Here is a 21305-nt window from a genome sequence, read left to right as displayed (position 1 = left end):
CGACCACCTGAGGGTAAGAGGTCATCCCTGCTCATAGACATTGGCGCCGTAAGATTTACATCGTCAATGCGCCTCCAATGGTGGTGGCAACAGAGATTTTATGTCCCTTGAGCCTGATACACCGGCAAACTTCAGTAAACAATAGTCAGTATTTCTGCTCTGCGGTAAATTAGACGGGCCCTACGGGCAAAGCCTTACCATTAATTACAAGCGAATGTTAATTAAATATACTATTTTATTATAGGTATTATATCTTAATATGAAATCAAATTGGTTTCATTTGATTTACATCATAAAAATGTTTTACTAACTGGTAGATTAACATAATTACTCTTGAAAACATTGTATAAGATTGAAACCCTTGTAATATCCAGATACAATTAAAACGAACATCTATTGCTTTATTATTCTCTGAATATTAATTCTAATCCTTTTAAACACGCAGATTGTTTTGCAATATGATAATTATAATAATAGGAAGGTATGGTAGCGACCTAGGAAACTTGTAGACCATTCGTTTATGAATCATCTTTGTATAATATTTCTCTTATTACAAATTAAAATTCATTGATTCAGACATACACATTACTGTTGACCTACCTCAATTCGGGCGGAGAACGAAGATTCTTATACCAAATGAATAATTTATTTTTAATTTAGCTGTTACTATAGTTAATTATAGTTATTATGACTAAGACAGTTTTATGTATTTATACATAAAGTGATGTGCGCATATAAATGTTTTTGCACACTTAGATACATTATTTTCTGACGTAGAGAATGTTTTTTTAGCATTAAGCTAGCTACTTTTCACTGTATTATATTTTGTAGTGTGTGCAAAAATTTAAATCTCTGTATGTTTGTTACTCAATCAGCAAAAAATATGCGTGGTTTAGATGAAATTTGGAATAGAGATAACCAGAAGTGCACGTGCGGACGCTAGTATTTCTAAATATGCACCAATAATGTAAAGGGGCGCATGTTTCAAATGGATCAAGTCAAAATTTAGGCTTGAAACATCTCCGGTACATTTCTAAATAAAAATCTATAAATCCTAGCTTTAATAAATCTAAGATCCAAATAATCTTATATAAAATACTTTAATAAATTGGTATATTGAGAGATATTTGTAATTAAAATACGGTAAACATTAATCAATATATGTACCAATTGATATACAATTAACAGACACAGAAAAGATAATCAAGATTCGTCGCTTTTTTCGAAAAGTTTTTGGCGAATTTCATTAGAACAATATTTTAAAATGTCATTAGCAAAATACATACGAATTATTGACATTAAAATCTTAACGATTTGTAAGTAAGAATGGATTAGTGGCAAGAATGCTAGCAGTATTTTCCTGTTGAATTGCCAGTTCAAAAACTCTGCGCAAAAATGAACCAGCCCAGTTACCAGTGGAGGTAATAAGGCGAGGTCTTATACTTTGATGAAGATTTTCTACTACTGCATGATCCAAGTGTTTCAACTGTGAATGGAACAAAAATATAATTTCGAATAAGCGACGAATATTTAAAAATGTCATCAGGATACAAATGACGTTCGCCTACTAACACTGTTGTTTTCTGCAACTCTATACAACCCACCTTATAATTTCCTACCTTATGTCATGTATATAAGTTTATTATTTCAAGACAGTCCATCATTCTGCTGTTATTGGTTCATATTTACCTCATATATTTTTTTAATTTTTATATTATAGGGGGCAAACGAGCATGAGGCTGTCCTGATGGAAAGTGATTACAACCTCCAATGGATATCTGCAACACCGGGGCTTGCAGGTGCGTTGTCGGCCTTTAAGGAATGAATACGCTCTTTTCTTGAAGGCTCCTATAATGACCAAGCACACTTGGTACCGCTGCTTATCTTATTTTCTAAAGTACTATGTATGGTTGTGTTCCACTTTGAATGTTGAAATAGAAAGTGTATTTTGTAAGAAAAGGGATTTAACATCGGATCCTATTATCAGAACTGGCTTAAACTTGTTACACAGCCAGGGTCAGAGTCTTTAAGAAGGCTGAGTTTTGTTTGATCAAAAATGCCTTAACTTTACAAAAGATTATAGCATCATATATATTTTTATAGTACATAAACTGACTATATATTTATAAGTATATATAATTAATAAGAACTACTAAAACTTAAAATATTTTGATATAAACTTAAATATATATTTTTTTAATATAAAAACTTTATTGTATAATTGTTTTTATTTTAATTTAGGAGCCAATAATTTAGAAGCGCCTGTATTATTATAAAAGCAATATCATAAGTCTACGATTTCTAGAACAATAATCCTACTGTGTCGATTCTATTTTCATTCGAATATTTTTTCTTTGTTATTTTCCTCATTGCATTTGATAGTTAATGGAAAATTCTGTTTAATAAAGTTGATTTTTAAATAACCTAGTGTATAATAAGTGCATACATGTATTTAATTAACTATATTGATTGATCTTTTGTTTTTGTTCTCGTTAGTAGCGTTTATTTATTATATAATCTAAATCATATTTAATTATAGGTACTGTAAGAAATAATAAATACCCCTTGAATTATCATTATGTAACCCACATTAGGAACTGAAATGTCCCTTGTCTGTAGTTTCACTGGCTTAATTCAAACATTCCGGTTTAAAGGCAGTGTAACTATTTACGTGGTATAAACACGGTTGGTGGTAGTAAATGGAGTGTATTTTATGAATATTTTGTTAAAGCCTTCATGTCCTAGCAAAGGTTAAGGCCTCTAACTATTTTTGAACAGAAGGTTAACAGGTTATTCCCCCACGCTGCTCCTCACTAACACACATGGCAGATTTTCATCTGACACATTTATTTTTCTTCATGATGTTTGCCTTTACCTATGGACACAAAACAATCGTATCAAAACTCCGTGGTGCCTGTCCCGGCTTAACTCGAAATTTTCGGTTAAGATACACGTGTTCCAGCTACTGGACTACCTTCGGTTTTATCTAATTTTTATCGTCATCATGCATAACTGTTAGGTCTGATAGAGACGACTAAATTTTTTATACCATATTTTTTTCTGAAAATAAAGCTTAAACAAATAAAATTAAAACTTGCTGTGATAAAAAATAATAGTTTACAACAGAGAAGAACTAATAATGACTGTAATTACATTAAAAACGTTATACAAAAACGTATCAACATTATATCAAGCATGACTTGAATTAAATAATTGCACATATAGATTAAGTTAATTAAGAATTCATTAATTTATTTTCTAACCAATCAGGGCGGTACCTCACACTGTACTGAACTGTAAATATAGATGAATACTTGTAGACTTATTCTAAGATAAGGCTCAAGCCTTAGAATAACTAAGTAAAAAATACATTGGTAAATAAGTCATATTATTCAATACAAGATTTTACAGATGATCAAAAAGCGTGGAGTTAATACTTGTTCACTTCCAGGCAGGATATATTACATACATATATAATTGTATTTAACTAACATGACTGTATTTTTAAATATTGAAAAAGAGTAACTATTGAGTTTCTTGCCAGTTTTACTCGGTAGAATCTACATTCCGAACTGGTGGTAGCTTCACTTAATATAGTTTGTTAAATGACGATTCAAAAGTGCTTGTAAAAGCCTACTTGAATAAACGATATCTTTTAGCTTTTTGAGCAAATTTCCTTTAATTTATACAGTTAACAATTTTGAAATGATTTTTTTTTAATAAAGTCTATTTTCAATTTTGTTGTAACTACTTATTTAATCCGTCGATTGAATAAAATCTCCACTATTTTTAAATTACAATGACAACCTTATAATATTAGAGTTGCTGAATAAGTTTATAATTTTAGTGCATGTTTGTGTTTTTGCTATAATGTAAAAACGCAATAATACAAACTTGGTATTGTTCAATCAAATACACCAGAAGAAAAGACAGGAATACTTTATACATTATACATATACATATGTATAATGCGCCGAGCTGCAACATGAGAAAAAAACAATTGATAGCTGAACGCATAGCATCGACTATAAAATGGATTAGTATAGGAATTAAAATATATATTGTCATGTCTTCCAAATGGAACACTAAAGTATTTAAAGCCTTAGATCCAACCGCACCAAAATGGTCCAAAAAGTCGAGGTTTTATTTAATCACCGCGCTTATTCGTCAGAACTGTATATCATACTCGTATAATTGGTGCTATCCGTATAGTTTAAACTATAAATAACGCGAGCGTCACTGTTTTGACGTACAATTTAATATTGCCCAATTAAATATAATACCAGCGAGATGTCATTGATAAGCAAGTTTTCATTGTGACCTTGTGAGTTAAATTTACACACTGAAAATATTTACAAACTAGTTAAAACTTAGGTAACTAATGTTTGTTGCCAAAATATACCTATATAAATATTTATTTTATTTTATTTTTTTTATATATTTGCATTTAAACAATTATAAGCTTAATATTGATATACGAATCAACTTTAAGAAAGCAAAAAGGTGCTTGTGGTCTAATAAATCTTTACAGCTCAGAGTTAAAATAAAAAGCGAAATAAAATAGTATGCGCTTTACTTAAAAGATGTTTCATGTCGTTATTGTCGTTACAATTTTGATGATGATTTTAATGAAAACGATGGTGATGATTATGAAATGATATAAAATATTTCTAAGGATTTTAAAGATAGATAGTTATCACTAAAATCGTGAATAATAATTCCAAACATGGTCATCCAGCTCACAGGACCTACATAAATGCAAACCAATTAACAAGGCTTTGTGATTGCGAGAGTGATTTCTTAAGCAAGAAATATATATAGACGAAATCATTACAAAATTTAGAATGTCCTAAAACCTGGCGCCAACCAAGTAAGTAAGAACTTTTTATCCAAATACATTGAAGACGACCTATTTTCGCTTCCCGTTCCCACAGAAGGCGAGTTTAAAAAGTAGGCTTCGATTGACATCCACGTATTCATTATATTATATTATTTGATTATTTACCAATGAACAATTCCAAATAAACCAGCTATCAAGTAAAATATGCAACCTTGGGCTGCTTATAATGGTATTAGGACTGCACTGGTGCGCATGAGTGTTGGCCTTGTCAGGTGTTAAATAGAGCATCGTTTTACCACGGTATAAGACTGCACTCACGATTTTATATATTTGAATACCCAAGCAATAATAATGAAAAAAACCTATGCACTCTCATTATGCCCATTATTTTACATAATTCAATCAGCTTTATGTAAGGAAAAGTATGGCAAAAAAAAAGAAATGAATGTCGTATATGTATATACGCTCGTTTAAAACGATATATAAGAAATCACTTCGTACCGCACTTATGAAATGTTTACGTTATTTTTATATTATTATTATTAATAAAATATGATCCTCATCATTTTAATGTATTTTTGTTTATTAATTATATCCGTTAGTCAGTGTCGCATATCACTTTCTTGTATTTCACGAAGGTGTTCTGCATTTCATTCCGATTTTGTTCTTACAGAATAAATCGACAGTAGCATTTTACAGAATAAATCGACAGTTGTATTGTCTTCATTAGGACTTTGCAGATAAAAGTGTAGAGAAATCGTCACTTCAAAATATTAAACTGAATTTGAAATTTTCGTATTATTTCTTTAAAGTTTTTTGATATATTGAACGATCAATTTCTTGTCAGCTTTCTGATATATCTGATTTTAGAGTTTAGGAACATCTTTGGAAATATTACCAGCAAGGTTTATGTTTATATATAATGCGGAAAACTAGTATGTTGTAAAAAAAAACCTGAAACTTAATAAATACTGTAAAGATTCAAAGACTCAAAACAACAATGGTGTTTATATTCAAAACAATTTTAAAATTTCATTAGATACTCAGTTTTGAGGATATATCGAAAGCTGCCAATTACAATAAAGTATCAATTATTAATTAATCAAAGTTAGTGAAACTGAAATGACAAATCAAATCCAATCATCCAACCATCCAATATCCGATATAGTATCTAAAATAATCAATTATTTTTTGTAGAATAAACACATTTGAACTCAACCTGGCTAAAATTTAAAACACGATATCTAATAATTTATTTTCTTTTAAAAAATACAATTCCGATCCTTTGAGTGAAATATAAACCAGCCTTACAGGAAGTCTTCCAGTAAGGCTGATTAATTTTTTACAATGCTAAAAACCAGTGTATGTAACAAGGCGTGGTGTTATATTTGTCATGAAGGTGTTGCACTGCTACTCTAAGGTCCAAATGTTTTAAATGCAAATGACTCAAAGCCATTATTTGGAATAATTTGTTATTCGTTCCATCTTTATGAGAAGAGGCCAGCGTATCAACGCATGTAGCGTCCCACTCTAGGGCCCATCGTCGTTCCCAGGGAATCAGTATCAATTCGTCCGGTTTCTTGAATATATGTAAATTCTCTTATAAGTATTAGTAGTTGTGCTCAAGAGCATTCGATAATTGCATTGACAGACAGGGTTTAGTTTTTACGTGAAAATTTTGTATTTATTGAATTTCTAGTGACATAATGTTAATATTAAATACTTTGAATTGTATTTAAAATGAAAGTTTAAAAACGAAATACAAATAAATTTTCATTATTGCCACATTTAATTGCATGTCATTAAGTATATTCCCTCAGCTGTTTTTAACTTATTCTTCCGTAATATTTCTTTTAATGAGAATCTTTGTCTTTTATTGAGATTTTATCTCTTCTCGAGCAATAGGTTTTGTACTTGATCTAGTACACAATTGAAGGCTAAGTGCATCCATTATCTTGTCTATAGGTGTCAACGTCAAGCATTCAGTATTCAATTGATAATAGCTTAATACGTAACAAAGTTAATTGTTACCTACTTAGGATTTTCCAACCATTTATTTTAACGTTTCATTGAAGTGTACCAGAGATTTGGAGTACTACCGATTTCTTATAAAATATTAAATTCAATCGAACCATAATTGTGATTTTATTATAAAAAAATAAATATATGATAAATGCTCTATTATGTTTAATTTGACGCATAATTCATTCCTGCATACGCATTCATTTTTCCTGTTATTAATATACAGTTAACAATATCATAAATTTAAAATATTAAAACTTACGTATTTTCTACTTTTTTATCCGGAAATTCATACATATATATATATATATATTTGTATAAGTAATATAAGTATAAGTTTGAAGATGCTCAGATTACCGTGGGAACTCTGCAACACTATAAGAGATATTTTTGTATGTAATCGTATGGTTTTAACATTTCGGTATAATAAGGACACCATATTTTTTACAACAAACTCGAACAAAGCTTAGAAGCTTGAAATTCGTTAAGATAGTTTTTATAATCTTTATTAAAAATATTTTTAGAACATTAATCAATGTTTCCTCATTCTAAATTTCTTTAAATTCTTCGTCCTTTTTAATACCATAATAATTTCTTTTGATCATGAGCTTTTTTTATAAATATTTTGTTAAATTTCAGTGTAAGTGTTTTTTGTTTGTATCTGTTGTTAATGTTTAAATATTTTCTGTTTTAATTACTTAGCTCTTTTTCTATGTGTTGATTAAAATGAATAATTTCCTTTTTTTATTAAAGTGGGGATTGTTTATTATATATATATATATATATATATATATATATATATAATTTTGAACAGATTTAGCTGTAACATTAACTCTACTAAATAAATTCCCGTGCCTGTCAAATATTTGGTTATGACTTTTGATTTTAGCTGGAAATGTGACTATTTGAAATGTAGAAATTTCAGGTCGCCTTGGAGATTCCTTATGTTACTTTCATAAAATTAGAGGGCTTGTTGGCTATTTCAACTTAATGTTATTTATCAATAACTTATTTTTTGCTTTGAAAATCTTCTCCTTCCAATAAATGGTTTTTGATAAATGACAATCGCTAAAATATTTTTTGGTTTAAATTTTTATATGAAGAAAAACTCTACTGTTTTGAAAAAGTTAACTTGGACGCCTGTACATTATAGAATTGTTCATAAAGTTTAATATATAGACCGGTTTCCTGAGCAATTTTCTTATGATCTTAACTTAATTATATGCAATCCAATGAACTGGAATGTCATTGGATATAAAGAAGGTTTGAGACTTGCTGTTTTACAAAAACAAAATTAGTTTATATTTTTATAGTATTCGTTAATCCCTATTAATATTATTATTTCGAAAGTAACTCTGTAAGGTTTTGTATTGCCGTATATCGACTGAGCTGATAAGTCGATTGTTATGAAATATAAATAAAATACAACCTTATAGTACCTATAAAAGGACATATTAAAAATTACAGTGAAAAAAATTATGACGCATAAGGCGCGTCTTAAGGCAGGGATTGGCTGATTTCGATGGAACAGACGAGTTTGTCTGTTTGTCTTTTCAAATAAACAACTTTGACCTTGGATTATTATATCATTATGATTTCATGAAAAAATGACACTTTGTCAAATTATATCGATGTCAAAGAAATTATGTGGATATGAGTAGTTAAGTGGAATAGAATTACCTATAACTGTTTGAAGTGTATAAAATAGCAGATTTATTAGCAAATCGCATTGAATATGTAAGGTTTGTTTATCTTTACGGAATATACTACAGTATCCTATAAATACCTAACAAATGATCATAATAATAAATTAACTCAACATCTTTTCTTCTTTGTTTACTATTTGAACGTCAAATCAAATGATAAAAAAATGCCATTTATTACTCAAACACGGCTGTCATTTGAATTATGTTTTTTAAACGTGCTTAAACTTTTTTATATTCCCGAATACAAATGTGAGGCGTGATCAGTCTATTAGGATATATTTTTTTTTTAAATAGTTTTGAATAGAACATTACTGAAACGAGAATTACTATTTATGACGCATCACATCGAATAAAAGCTTATTTATATCTTTTGACATCTCCTTTTGTTTACGTTTTTGTCGAAGCAAAAAAAAAAAAACTAACGACTAGCAACAAAAAAATATTTCATATAGAGGAAACGGTGTGAACGTATGTCAATTAAACCGAGTAAAGCGATTTTATTACTACGAATTTAGTTTTGTTGGTTTTTGCTGAATGCTCTTATTAATTGATATTATATCGTTAATATGTAAGGCGTTTGTTTAACTAGAGTATAATTTCGAATATTATTATATTATTGTATATATGTTTCGAATTAATTACCCGTTTTTCTAATTCTTAGAGAATAGCTCTATTGAACTTTAGTTGTCTGTTTTAAAAATAGATCATATAACCTAATGCATTTGCATGTTTTTTCTCTATTAAATATTGTCAAGGTATATGTATTGTTGAAATTAATAAATAGAATACTCGTTTATTTTTTTTCTACGAACAATAAAAGACACAATACATTATTTTCTATATAAGAAGTCGTGATCAAGTCCTATAAATTATATATAACGCGTACGGGGGCATTAATTATGGTAATTTTCCAGTGTGTCTTTTGAATTTAAAAACAATTGAACGCATATCATGAAGTTAAAAAGATTACATAATTACTGACCAAAGGATAAACATCATTATATTATATTTTTCAAGTGTTAATAATATATAATATTCAAGGTGACAGATAAAAATTTTAGAGAACGGGTGTATGCATTTTTCCCTCAATTGTTGAATTTGTTACTATTATACAGACTGTACACTTTTCATTAAAAATTAAACAAGTGAACTTGAAAAACATCAAATAACAAATATACCATATGTATTATAGCTTTTTTAAGATATTTATTCTAGGTAGTAATGCTTTTTGCAAGTTTATCTGAGTAATTGTCGTGTCCCAGTTTAAATGGTTAGGAAACAAGTGTATCTGCAAGTAGCGGTATATAATCTTATTCTCTCAGGTATATGGTAGTTTGTATAGAAAAATAATAGTTTTTATTATTTTAATTCCGCTTATACAATGTGACCATATAATAAAATCCGGAACGGTATCCTAAAATTTTTGATTCGCGTGGAAGGGTTCTGTTCTTTTTAATTGCGTGTGAAATCTCATAAAGACCTTGTGGTTAGGTTTATTTTTCTACTACGTGTTTATTATGATTTATTACGTATTCTTTTCAAAATATTGGGCCCAGCAGCTTCTGAGATAAGAAGGCAAGCGCCTTACTTATGTGTATGTTATTGAGCATTTTTATAGTTAAAAAAAAAAATGTATTACCTACTCAAAACGTAAAAGCATGTCTCATTAATTTCATACAGAGGAGATGCAGCTGAATATATTTTATTGTTTTATATAATTGGATAATCTAGCTGTATAAATACTTTCACTTCTCTTCAGAGCCTGTATTTAAACTGGCTCACTCACCCTTTCAACTGGAACATAATAATAGATACTAATTATTACTGATTGGTAGTAGAATATAAGATTTTGCGTGAATACTACACTAAGCAACCTTGAACACCAACAACCAAAGCTCTACCAAGTACTGATCCATAAGTGATCCACTTACAGAGCCAGAATTGCTCACTGTCAAATATGTCATTAAAATTCCTTTCGCAGTTAGTGTTGAATATAATATCTTATTAATATTAACTACATCAGAAATAATATACAAAATCAGATCGTATTCCATAGCGTCCTGATATAATCTGACAGGTTATTGTTGAAACTTTTTCATTTTTTTTAATTCTTTTTTTAACACGCTTATATTAGCTTCACATGTAACTATGTATGTAAGAAAATCTTGGAATCTTAATTTGATCCACTTCCCGGTCTTCGATAGGGATGCACACGCTCTGAGTTCTGGTGACAATACATGACTAGCTAAGAAACCTCATTACAATTCCAATATGGCGGCTTCCCCAAGATGGCGGACTGGCTATTTGTAAAGCACCCCCATGATATGGGTATCAAATGAAAGGGTTTGCTTGGGGTTTGCTGTCAACAATACGAAAAAAATAGTCACGTGATTTAAATCCAATATGGCGGACATCCAAGATGGCGGATTGGTTATTTAAAGTGCACCCTCATGATATGGATATTAAATGAAAGGGTTGGCTTTTATAATTTTTAGTGCATGTTAAAAGCGTGTTTTTTAGTTTTTTAAACTATTTTTTTCCTAGCGCTTATGCACTTTTTAATCATTATAATCTCATAAATGAATATTACCTTACATTGGATACTTTTTGTGTTAAAGAAAATCAATAAGAATATTTTTTTTTATACATAATGACAGTTTTTTTGTTATTTCATATATTTTATTATATCATTAAATTATCATATAAAAATATTTAAATCAAGTACTTAATACATATTTTACAAAGTTAATATTTTAATGGTAGTTAGAGTGCTACCAGCAATAACTCGTTCGTAAAAACACGTAGTCTTATTATTTCAGTTTAATAAAAAAATAATTGTTAGCATAATATTTGAAAATTGAATTTCAAATTAAGAATATGAAGAAAAACCGAATAAAATACGACTAACGTCATTTATTTACAATTCAGCATTTACTAATGTAGTTCAAACAAAACAGCCTGTATAGTGTCTTTTTATGCACCGGGAAAAATGAAACAATGATCTGACGAAGAGTAAATTAGACGTTTTAAGCTTGAATGTATCTACTATAAATACATGAGCTGTATGTGATTGCTCATAAGTCACCATCGCCTTGTAGAATCACAATCGTTATATTCTGTAACGGTTAGTTTTAATATTATAACCGTACAATTTATAACATTTATAAAGTAACATGGATTCTATTTAATAATATAAAAATGTATGCGAATTTTTCCTTTTACTTCCAGATGCTTACCAAACCTTTCGTTGTGATCTGCTGCCTGGCAGTGGCAGTGCTCGCGGAGGAGAAGTACACTGACAAATATGACAACATCAACATTCACGAGATTTTGGAGAATAAGAGATTGTTGACAGCTTATGTCAACTGTATGCTGGATAAAGGCAAATGCAGCCCCGAGGGCAAGGAGTTGAAGGGTAAGTTGTCTATTTCATTTCGGTTGTCTTGTTTTCACAAGTACCCTCGATCTTTCTGAAAAACCTCGATTCGATCATGATAATACACTCTTATTGCCCCCATTAATAACACAAGGTAAAAAATAGCAGGTAAAATGAGGTATTTTAGTAATTTCTTACATTCAGGCATTTATATTATTTATTAAAATTGTATTATTAAATAATAATACAATTAGAAAGTTATTTTTTTCTTAGTAATACTTTTAATAATAATCTTAATGGCTGGGTATGTTGGTTGGTTTAGTTATTTGTCTTAATTTTGTGTTCAAAGTTGCAGCACTATCTCACCTGACCTAATTTCTTTAATCCCAACCACGACTGATTGCGGTTAACTACCGCGTGCAATAAATCCTTTTGCAATAGCGTAAAGGAGATAATAACGTAGCAGCCCTGCAATGGCTATGGCTGTGACATACAACAAACTTAAAACAAGACATTATCTGCTATTTTTATATCTACTTGTTAAATTAACGCTTAATAAAAGAAAAAAATAAACTAATATAAAAAATAAAACACTCATCCCCATACCCTGATAAGTGCTAGACATTTTATTCATTTAAGTTTATTTGTAAGACTAAAAAACTAAAGCGATATTCTGAGAGTCGTAAATTCATTTTGTTTCATATTACTAGTGTTCGCAAATCGGTTTAAATTCGATCATAAACGTTACTAAAATTTTGAAGTATGTATAATGTTTCGGACATTATTCCTACTTTTAATTTATTTACGCCCATTAGTAAAATTTCCATACAAAAAAAAACAGAAGAAACTTCGATATTGTTTTCTCTTTCCTTGTTTATTATAGAACTATATTCAGACTCTGAACTGACTGACTTCAGCTTTGAATCCTCCACAATATCGAGTAATAACTTGTACGAAATGACAATTTTACTTTCATTATATTTAAGACTAGCGACGCTCCCGGTTTCACAGTGGTGCAATTTATCAACAAAGAAAATGATATAAAAATACTTTATACCTGACATCACTTAGGGATAATGTAGCTTTCATCAGTGAAAAAATTTTACAATTTGATCATTCGTTTTTGATTTTAGACCTACATACAAACAAACATATTTTGCCTCTTTATTATTATTAGTAATAGTTGTTGTGTATTACATTGCATTACATTAAGCCTGTAGATTTCCCACTGATAGGCTAAGGCCTCCTCTCCCTTTGAGGTGCTTGACTGGGTTTGAACCCGAAATCATCGGTTAAGATGCACGCGTTCTAAACACTGGGCCGTCTCGGCTCATATATATCGGCTCGGGTGTCTAGCTCTCCTCGGTAAGATATAAATGCGTCTTGAGATGAAATTGTTAATGAATTGTTGTTGTTGTTGTTAATGAATCAATGAACAAACAAAACCATGAAAAAAAGTTTGAAATTAGTATATATATTAGTATAGTCTAATTAAATGAAGTTAACACACTAGTAACGTACTATTTTGATTGTATCGTTGTTTTCCTTAGAATAATTATAATTTATCGAAATTAATTTCAATTAAATTGTAAAATCACTAACTTAACCGATAAACAATTGAATGACGAATTTTCTCAATGTTTCGACAGTTTACAATCTCGCAATATTATAATCTAACAGTATTTACAATTTTACGATAATATATAAGTTTAATCAAAAATAATTAGTGTTATTATAAAAACTGACATTATAATAAAGAACATTCAGCAACCAAAAAGGACATTTACTTTTAAAAATACTGGAATTACTTTTCCATTATAAGCCAAAGTCAAATTAGCCACCGCCCAATAATCAGAGGCAGGTATATCCGAAAATTAACAACAATTAGAGTTACTATTTCACGTATTTTGGCTGCCCGAGTATAATAATTACAGCTAAAAAGGACATCGTTTACAACGGACAATGCTTCTTAAAGATAAACTGTTATTTCCACGTTAATTAAAAAACTAAAAGTGAAGTTATTCATTCATAATTGTAATCATTTTACAGACCATATTCAAGACGCCCTCGAAACGGGCTGTGAAAAATGTACCGAAAAACAAAAGGAGGGAGCTACGACTATTATTGAACGGCTCATCTCACACGAGAAGGAGTTCTGGGATGAACTATGTGCCAAGTACGATCCCGAAGGAGTATGGAGGAAGAAATACGAAGAACAAGCAAAAGAAAAAGGCATCATCATACCCCACTAAGGAAAATGTAACAAAGGTTATGGATTTTTTTACAATATTTTGTAATTTATTTTTAATAAAGATTTAAACGCATGTATTATTTTAATGACCGTCCTTCTTCTTTTGCGTGAGTAATCGTTATAAAAAACCGAGGCATTGTTTTTGTTAAAGCTTTTTATTATAATAAAGATATTCAAGGTAAATATTTATATATTATTTTATACATTAGAAACATTACAATTTTATATAAATATATAAAATAAAAATTCTATTTTTCAATGTCAAGCTCAACTTGTTAAGGATTATGTACTTAAGAATGTACATATACGGTAAAATTATACATTTATATTACGATTTAGTCCGATCTTATTCATTTATAGGCTTAATATTTTTGATTGATATATCCGATAAATATTACCAATTTGCTATCGACAAAATGTCTGAAGAACCTGGATCGCTCTTCGTAAAAATACGTTCCTGTTTGAGTCGCATAAGTTCGGTCCAGTGCAAAGGATTGAATCTTAACCTCAGGGAGCAATTTAATGTCTGAGCAAACATTTATACTAAGGTCTTTGTGCTTCATCGCGTGTTAGACAAAGAAGAATTCTAATTATACCTGAATGTTTGAGATTTTTTTATGATACAGTTAGGCGGGCAGAACAATGGCCACATGATGGTAAGTGTTTCACTTGAATAGCTTGGTGGGATATGCTCCAAAATATTCACCAAAGAACAGAATGGCCTATAAACAGCAATCACGTAAAGAAACATACTAAGACAATATTAATTTGTGTCATACTAATAAACTTTACTAAACTTTAATAAAATCAACGAACGAGCATAATTGTGTATTAAAAAAAAATCACCTCATTTTCTTTCTCAGAATGGCGGTTGATTTTTGACAACTAATACCTATGTAAGTGTACTTCTATATTAAATATAGATTTTGACTTTAATAAAAAATATTTTGTATTTAGCGACTATGAATAACATTAAGGTTAGATATTTATAAAAAAGTAAAAAGGTTCCGTAGTATCTTTACAATCATCGTCATCATAAAATTTGTCCAAAAAAAACACACGGAACCTATCAATGCCCCTCCCCTCCGGCCTTACATACGGACAGATGCCACAAACGGAAAATACTACTTATATAATTAAATTATGCATTTGAGTAAGAAAATGTAAACAAAATACAACAGTTATCCATGAGACATCAAACGTATGAATAGTACATAATAACACTACCAGGATCAATAATTACAATCAGACAATAGCTGTAATTAATTACAGGATTATCGCTACACGTTGAATTAAAGATCCTTGTGCTCTATAAAAAAACCTCACGTACAATAATTTAGATAATATTACAGCGCTACAATAAATATATATAGATAGAGTAATTTCCCATAACTCGGAGATTATGTATACGTATTATGTACGAGTAAAACTTTTTTCTAATTTCATCCTTTGAGAGAGACAAACTCCTACATCATACAGCCAATTCAAATTAATAATATTTTTTTGCATTAATACAGATTATAATAACTGTCCGCGTGTTCCTGCGCGGTTGATCTTGCGATATTGCCCGCCTTAATTTGACACAGTTTTACTCGGTAATACTTAGAGGTATTTCTACCGAATTTCTTTGTATTACTTTGTAACGGCTTGAAGAACTGAGCCCCGATACAGCATGCATTAATAACAGGCTGAAGGATCACTTGGCTGGTCACGTATGACGAAGGATCCTCCTAATAGTGGAGTGTGCGGATAGGCATATACAACGTAGGGCGCCCTCCAGTCAGATAGATTGATGGACTGATCGGGTTAGAGAATTTTAACCTTATATCGCATGACTGGTGGAGTATTGACGGTATAAGGGGTATTTAATTTTAATATTATAGTTTGTAATTATTTCAATGGGTTCTTACCATCTCTTATCATAATTTTCTTTATAATGAAATAAGTGGCAAACGAGGAGGCTTCCCTAAAGGAAAGTGACTACCACCACCCATGTACATGTGCAACACTAGGGGGCTTGAAGGTGCGTTGTCGGCCTATTGGACTATTTGTCCATCTGCTTTTCTAATACAAAGAAAAAAATACATACCGAAATATATTTTAATAGAAACTCTCTGACGACCTCCAAGAGTATAGATTTACGAAAATTTTACAATAATAATAATGATTATTAATAATAATTGCTTATTAGTATTATCTTAAAGTATAATGTCATAAGAAATCTTAATTATAATCGTGGAAAAATAAATCTTATTAAAACTCACTATATTCAAAATGATACTATCTTGACTGTTTCTGCGTCTGATGTAATTAAAAGTTAATTGTATAAATAAACAACAATAGAAACCGAGTCCTAGCGTATTGTGTAATTTACCACAATGCAAAGTTTATACCTATTTAATAAATGGAAATGGATTGATTTTTATTACAAACGAACTGACATTTGCAGAAATCGTTTTAATATCGGCAAGAGAACAGGATCAGCATTATGAAGATGCTCATATTTCTCTTCGGTTTCATGCTTTTGAGTTTGTCATTTGCTGACCAATACACGGATAGATACGACGATTTTGATATAAAAGAAGTTACATCAAACAGAAGGTTGTTGTCGTCGTACTTAAAATGCGTTTTGGATCAGGGTCGCTGCACTCCTGAAGGAAAGGAACTAAAATGTAAGTAGATCGTTTAATTTCATATAAACCTAACTTAAGCTTGATTGTTCATAAACTTGTAGTTAATATACATAAAGAAAACAGGTGGCACAGTAATGGATTTTACAGCCAAGGTTAACTACTTTGTAACGGGGATGTGAGGATGTTTAATGTAAACTAAACTATAATTATACCTAAAGTTAAAATTATCACATAGGTAAAGTTAGTTTCTTAGACATTTACTTTTTTTTATTTCACCTAACAGCATGTGATGTTTCTGAAGTCATCCAGCCATTATGTCAATATCTAGACTATATTTGATCATGTATTTATGAGCAAACATTTGTGGTTTGAGTATATAATCGCAACGTACTAGATCGCAGATTACTATAATGTAACAGATTAAAAATAATTTATCAAAATAAAGCAGTGATACCAAAACTGAGAAACATCAAAACATAGTATTATCGCTCAGGTTTGGAAGGTGACTGATCCAACATAACTACAAGCACTAGGGATATAATATCTTCGCTCCCAAAGTTAGTTGCGTAATCTAAACAATGCTCTAGGCAAACGTCAGTATATTAGCTGTCATATATTTTAGATATAAGTTCTTCCAATACATACTTAGCAACAACTACATTTTTTTTTGTTTTTGTTTATGATGGCAAAAGTTTCAAATTTGCAAGTAAATGCAATGGATAGAGTAAAAAATATTAACGCCTAAGTTACTTGCCGTTTGTTCTTGTTATCTACAAATTATCCACAGTTTGAATCGGAAAACTGCAATAGATTAATTTTGTCATTTTATTTTCATGCTTATATATATATATCTTTAAAGTCAAGTCACTTTGTCTGTATATGCTTTCTAAAATCACTTTATAACTGATTGTGATTGAAAAAAATGCCATTGTTATTCCTATTATATTTAGGAAGTCTTATTTAAATCTCCCCGATCAGCGATCATTGCGTTCATCACACTAAGTACGTTCGTTCTCATTTAAGCCCACTAATTACTTATTAAATTTTGAGAAGTGTCTTGGTGCTTATTTAAACACAGGTGTTCCTTTATTCGATTAATCTGATTTGTCGGCTATTATACTCGAATTAATTAATTATGTTATCCAAGTTATGCGCAGCCATCGAACCTATTCTAATCGAAGAAGGAGTGAAGATAAACAAACTTATTTAATTTTTTTACGCACATTCGCTATAGTTCAGCTATATTTTGCACTACCGACAATTCTAGATTTAAATTTCCGGTAACAGATTCGTGAACGTTCGAAACGCCATTTTTTCAGAAATCCATAATGACTTCTCGACCAATGGTAACGCGTTAATTCAATGTCAAATGTTTTTGACTCGGCTTTTGTCCTCTTGTGGTTCAAATAGATTTTTTTTAACTACGGACAATTAGACGTAGAAAAAACTATATCCGTTGATTTAAATTTAATAATAGAGTAAGTGTCTTTTTCAATAATTTTGCTTTTCTTTCCTTTTCTCAGTGCACATTAAAGACGCCATGCAGACTGGATGCGAGAAATGTACTGCAACGCAAAAAACCAAAGCACGCATAGTCGTTGCCCATATTCGTGAACACGAGAACACGTTTTGGGAAGAACTGAAGAAAAAATACGATCCGGACAACAAATACAAGGAAATATACGAAGGTTTTCTTAATTCGAATGTTTAAGTAGCATAATAATTAACATGCATAGTTCTAACTACTAAAATAGAGACAGCTTTAAAATTTTAATTTTTCTTATAACATTTTTGATAGAATATTAATAATGATCAAAGTTTAGAACAAATAAAATATATTCAAAAATATAATACAAGCTTTTATTTGTATAAATAAAATATAATCAAAGGACAGAAGAAATCATATTTTACGGCGCTAGTAAAATTAAGCCTTAATAGATTTTAGCTCCGCCTCATATTTCTTGACGTACTTGCTCTGCGGGTCGTATTTGGCAGAGAGTTCCTTCCAGTGTTCGGGTTCGTTGTTGATAAAGTGACTTATCACCACACGGGTCCATTTCTTTTGTGCATCAGTACATTTAGCACAGTTGTTCTCCAAAGCTTCCTGGATGTGAGCTATAAAAACAAAACACAATTTTTCATTAACAAAATAAAATAAGTAATTAAAGAGGATTATATTACTAAGTGTTTGTAAGGAAATCGTGGAACGACCTGGGCCAGTTCATGGAAGACGGTTTCGGCTACAAACAGCTGATGTAGTATAAATTTGTGTGGGTTGGTTGGTTTGGATTATTTTAATTAATATTAATAAGATTCATATTCATTTATTTAGTATCTTAAAATGTAACTTTGATGGATACTACCCCAGATTATAACCCGGATGAGCTTTATAATACGAACAAGACAGTTACTATAAAAATATCCTGCTGTAGTCAATAATATACAAAGACTCACATTTCAACTCTTTCCCTTCCGCTGAACATTTACTTTGATCCAACAAACATTTAATAAAAGGAATCAGTAGTCGCCGATTTTCAAGGATCTCATTGATATTTATAGTATCAAATTTGTCTGTGTACGTGTCTGCAGGTTTCGAATGAACCATAGTGACTAAGAACAAAACGCAGGCTATGATCACAGTCTTCATTCTGAAAAAAAAAAAACAAATATTTGAACATTTTAATATTTTTTTAATTTGATAAGTTTTTTTCGGTTTTTATGAATCTACATTTTAAACAGGATGTAGCTTTATATTCAGTTTAATCCTGTAACCTGGGAATACAAAAGTATTTTTAAGAACCTACTTGAATTAAACGTATTTCGACGTTGATTTTATTACAGTATACTTTTAATTTTAATGTAATGTACATACAGTACTTTATAGCTTCCTCAACTTTATGAGAACAGAATAATTATGATTTAAGTATCAACATTTTTGAAAAAAGTCAATAAATATATTTGGAGTAAAACGAATAAAACTGCATAGTCATGCCGTTTCCGATATACGAATCGCCTTACATGAGTACGACAATAAGGACGACAATACTTTACATCAAAATGAAGGTTGCGTTTTGTTTTAACATTCACTTATGTTATTGTTTGTAATATTACAAATATTATATTACATAAATAATACAGTGGTTTCTTGAGAACGAGAATGGGCTTCAGTGTGGGACTCTACATGCGTTGAAACCGTCGCATGTCAGGAGAACATTTTTATTGGACTGAGCCGCTGTGAAATCTGAAGTGGTCAAACTATGCAAATATTTACAAATGGTATCATTGTTCCATTTACAGTTGAAAAATTTGAACCTTGGAACAATAATGCAAAACCTTTTTTGAAATTATAACACTTCATGTGATTGACTCTACAGGTGATAGGATAGCTGGTTCATTTTAAACCTGGGGGGATCGGAATTGTGTTTGAACGGTAAAATGCTGATACCATTCTTGCCGATCATATTTTATACAGTATGTATTTTTTTGAGCAGGTATATAAATTAAGACCCTAATGTGAAGAAGTGATGTTGATATGATGATGGTGATGATGATGACTTGGGCATGTGTAAGAAATATTAAGTATTATTTACATTGCCAATGCGTCACCAACATTAGAAACTAAGATGTTATGTCCCTCACACCTGTAGTTACACAGTACACTGGCTCACTCACCCTTCAAACGGGAACACAACAATACTGCGTATTGCTGTTAATATGTTATAAGTGCGTGGTAAATAGATAAGCTGGCACAGTGTCAAGCATATGTTAACATAGAACAAAAAAAAATTACCTTTAAGATTATTCACTTGTAAAATATCCTTAATTTTATCAAAAGCAAAATTTATCGTATACGACTATTCTCACTCACGAGTATTGACTGATAATTTTACTTATAGGGTAGAAGTTTTTATACACATTTATAACTTAGTTCCTAGTTGTGATTGAAAGTAAATAAAACGTGTTTCAGTTTTTCCTTGATTTGTTAAAATTGTCATTATAATAAAAGTATTTTTTTGAGTTCATTGTACTCTTCGACTTCCGTCGTTTAAAATGTGTCGTAAATTTATTAATTTGTATGCTACCCTTTGCAGTGATACTGCGAATATTGTTATTATATATATATTTAGTAATGTGAAATAATAACTATTTCAGAATTCGTTAAATGTTTTCACATAATTCTATAAAAAATGTGAATATCATGGATAAATGCGACGGCTTTTGAACCACAAACGAATTTTTCTTAAGCTCCTAGCATTTAAACTACATAGATGTTTTTTTGTGATGCCTACAATGCTCTGCTTTACTAAGCGGCTCCGTTCAATCAGCTTACTGTATGACATTCAGCCAAAACGTCTTCCGTTCATATACGCATAGATTATGGACTCTATTCTAATTCAAATATTAGTGAAACGATTATTATTTAAATTGATTGAACAGATATTTCAAAGACTTAGAATAGTAAATAATAATTATATTA

The 21305-nt window shown here is 30.2% G+C and overlaps 4 protein-coding genes across 4 annotated transcripts in view; 2 read left to right on the top strand and 2 right to left on the bottom strand.

Moving 5' to 3' along the window:
* Positions 1-21305, bottom strand: part of LOC125070480 (allergen Tha p 1-like) — a 29609-nt gene that overhangs the window by 3656 nt on the left and 4648 nt on the right. The window lies entirely within an intron of this gene.
* On the bottom strand, positions 531-20748 carry LOC125070479 (allergen Tha p 1-like). The gene is made up of 4 exons (XM_047680369.1): positions 20619-20748; positions 19283-19476; positions 18683-18943; positions 531-544 (listed from the first exon to the last, which is right to left on the bottom strand). The coding sequence occupies exons 2-3, from the start codon at positions 19473-19475 to the stop codon at positions 18753-18755; spliced, it is 384 nt and encodes a 127-aa protein (XP_047536325.1). The 5' UTR covers position 19476; positions 20619-20748; the 3' UTR covers positions 531-544; positions 18683-18752.
* Positions 11589-14268, top strand: LOC125070477 (allergen Tha p 1-like). Its single transcript, XM_047680367.1, has 3 exons — positions 11589-11692; positions 11797-11983; positions 13994-14268. The coding sequence occupies exons 2-3, from the start codon at positions 11797-11799 to the stop codon at positions 14194-14196; spliced, it is 390 nt and encodes a 129-aa protein (XP_047536323.1). The 5' UTR covers positions 11589-11692; the 3' UTR covers positions 14197-14268.
* Positions 16588-18627, top strand: LOC125070483 (allergen Tha p 1-like). The gene is made up of 2 exons (XM_047680373.1): positions 16588-16867; positions 18352-18627. The coding sequence occupies exons 1-2, from the start codon at positions 16684-16686 to the stop codon at positions 18537-18539; spliced, it is 372 nt and encodes a 123-aa protein (XP_047536329.1). The 5' UTR covers positions 16588-16683; the 3' UTR covers positions 18540-18627.

The sequence above is a fragment of the Vanessa atalanta genome, chromosome 17 (assembly GCF_905147765.1).
Source record: "Vanessa atalanta chromosome 17, ilVanAtal1.2, whole genome shotgun sequence".
NCBI lineage: Eukaryota > Metazoa > Arthropoda > Insecta > Lepidoptera > Nymphalidae > Vanessa > Vanessa atalanta.
The sequence above is the reverse complement of the archived record's forward strand: the minus strand, read 5'-3'. Positions and strand labels throughout refer to the sequence as shown.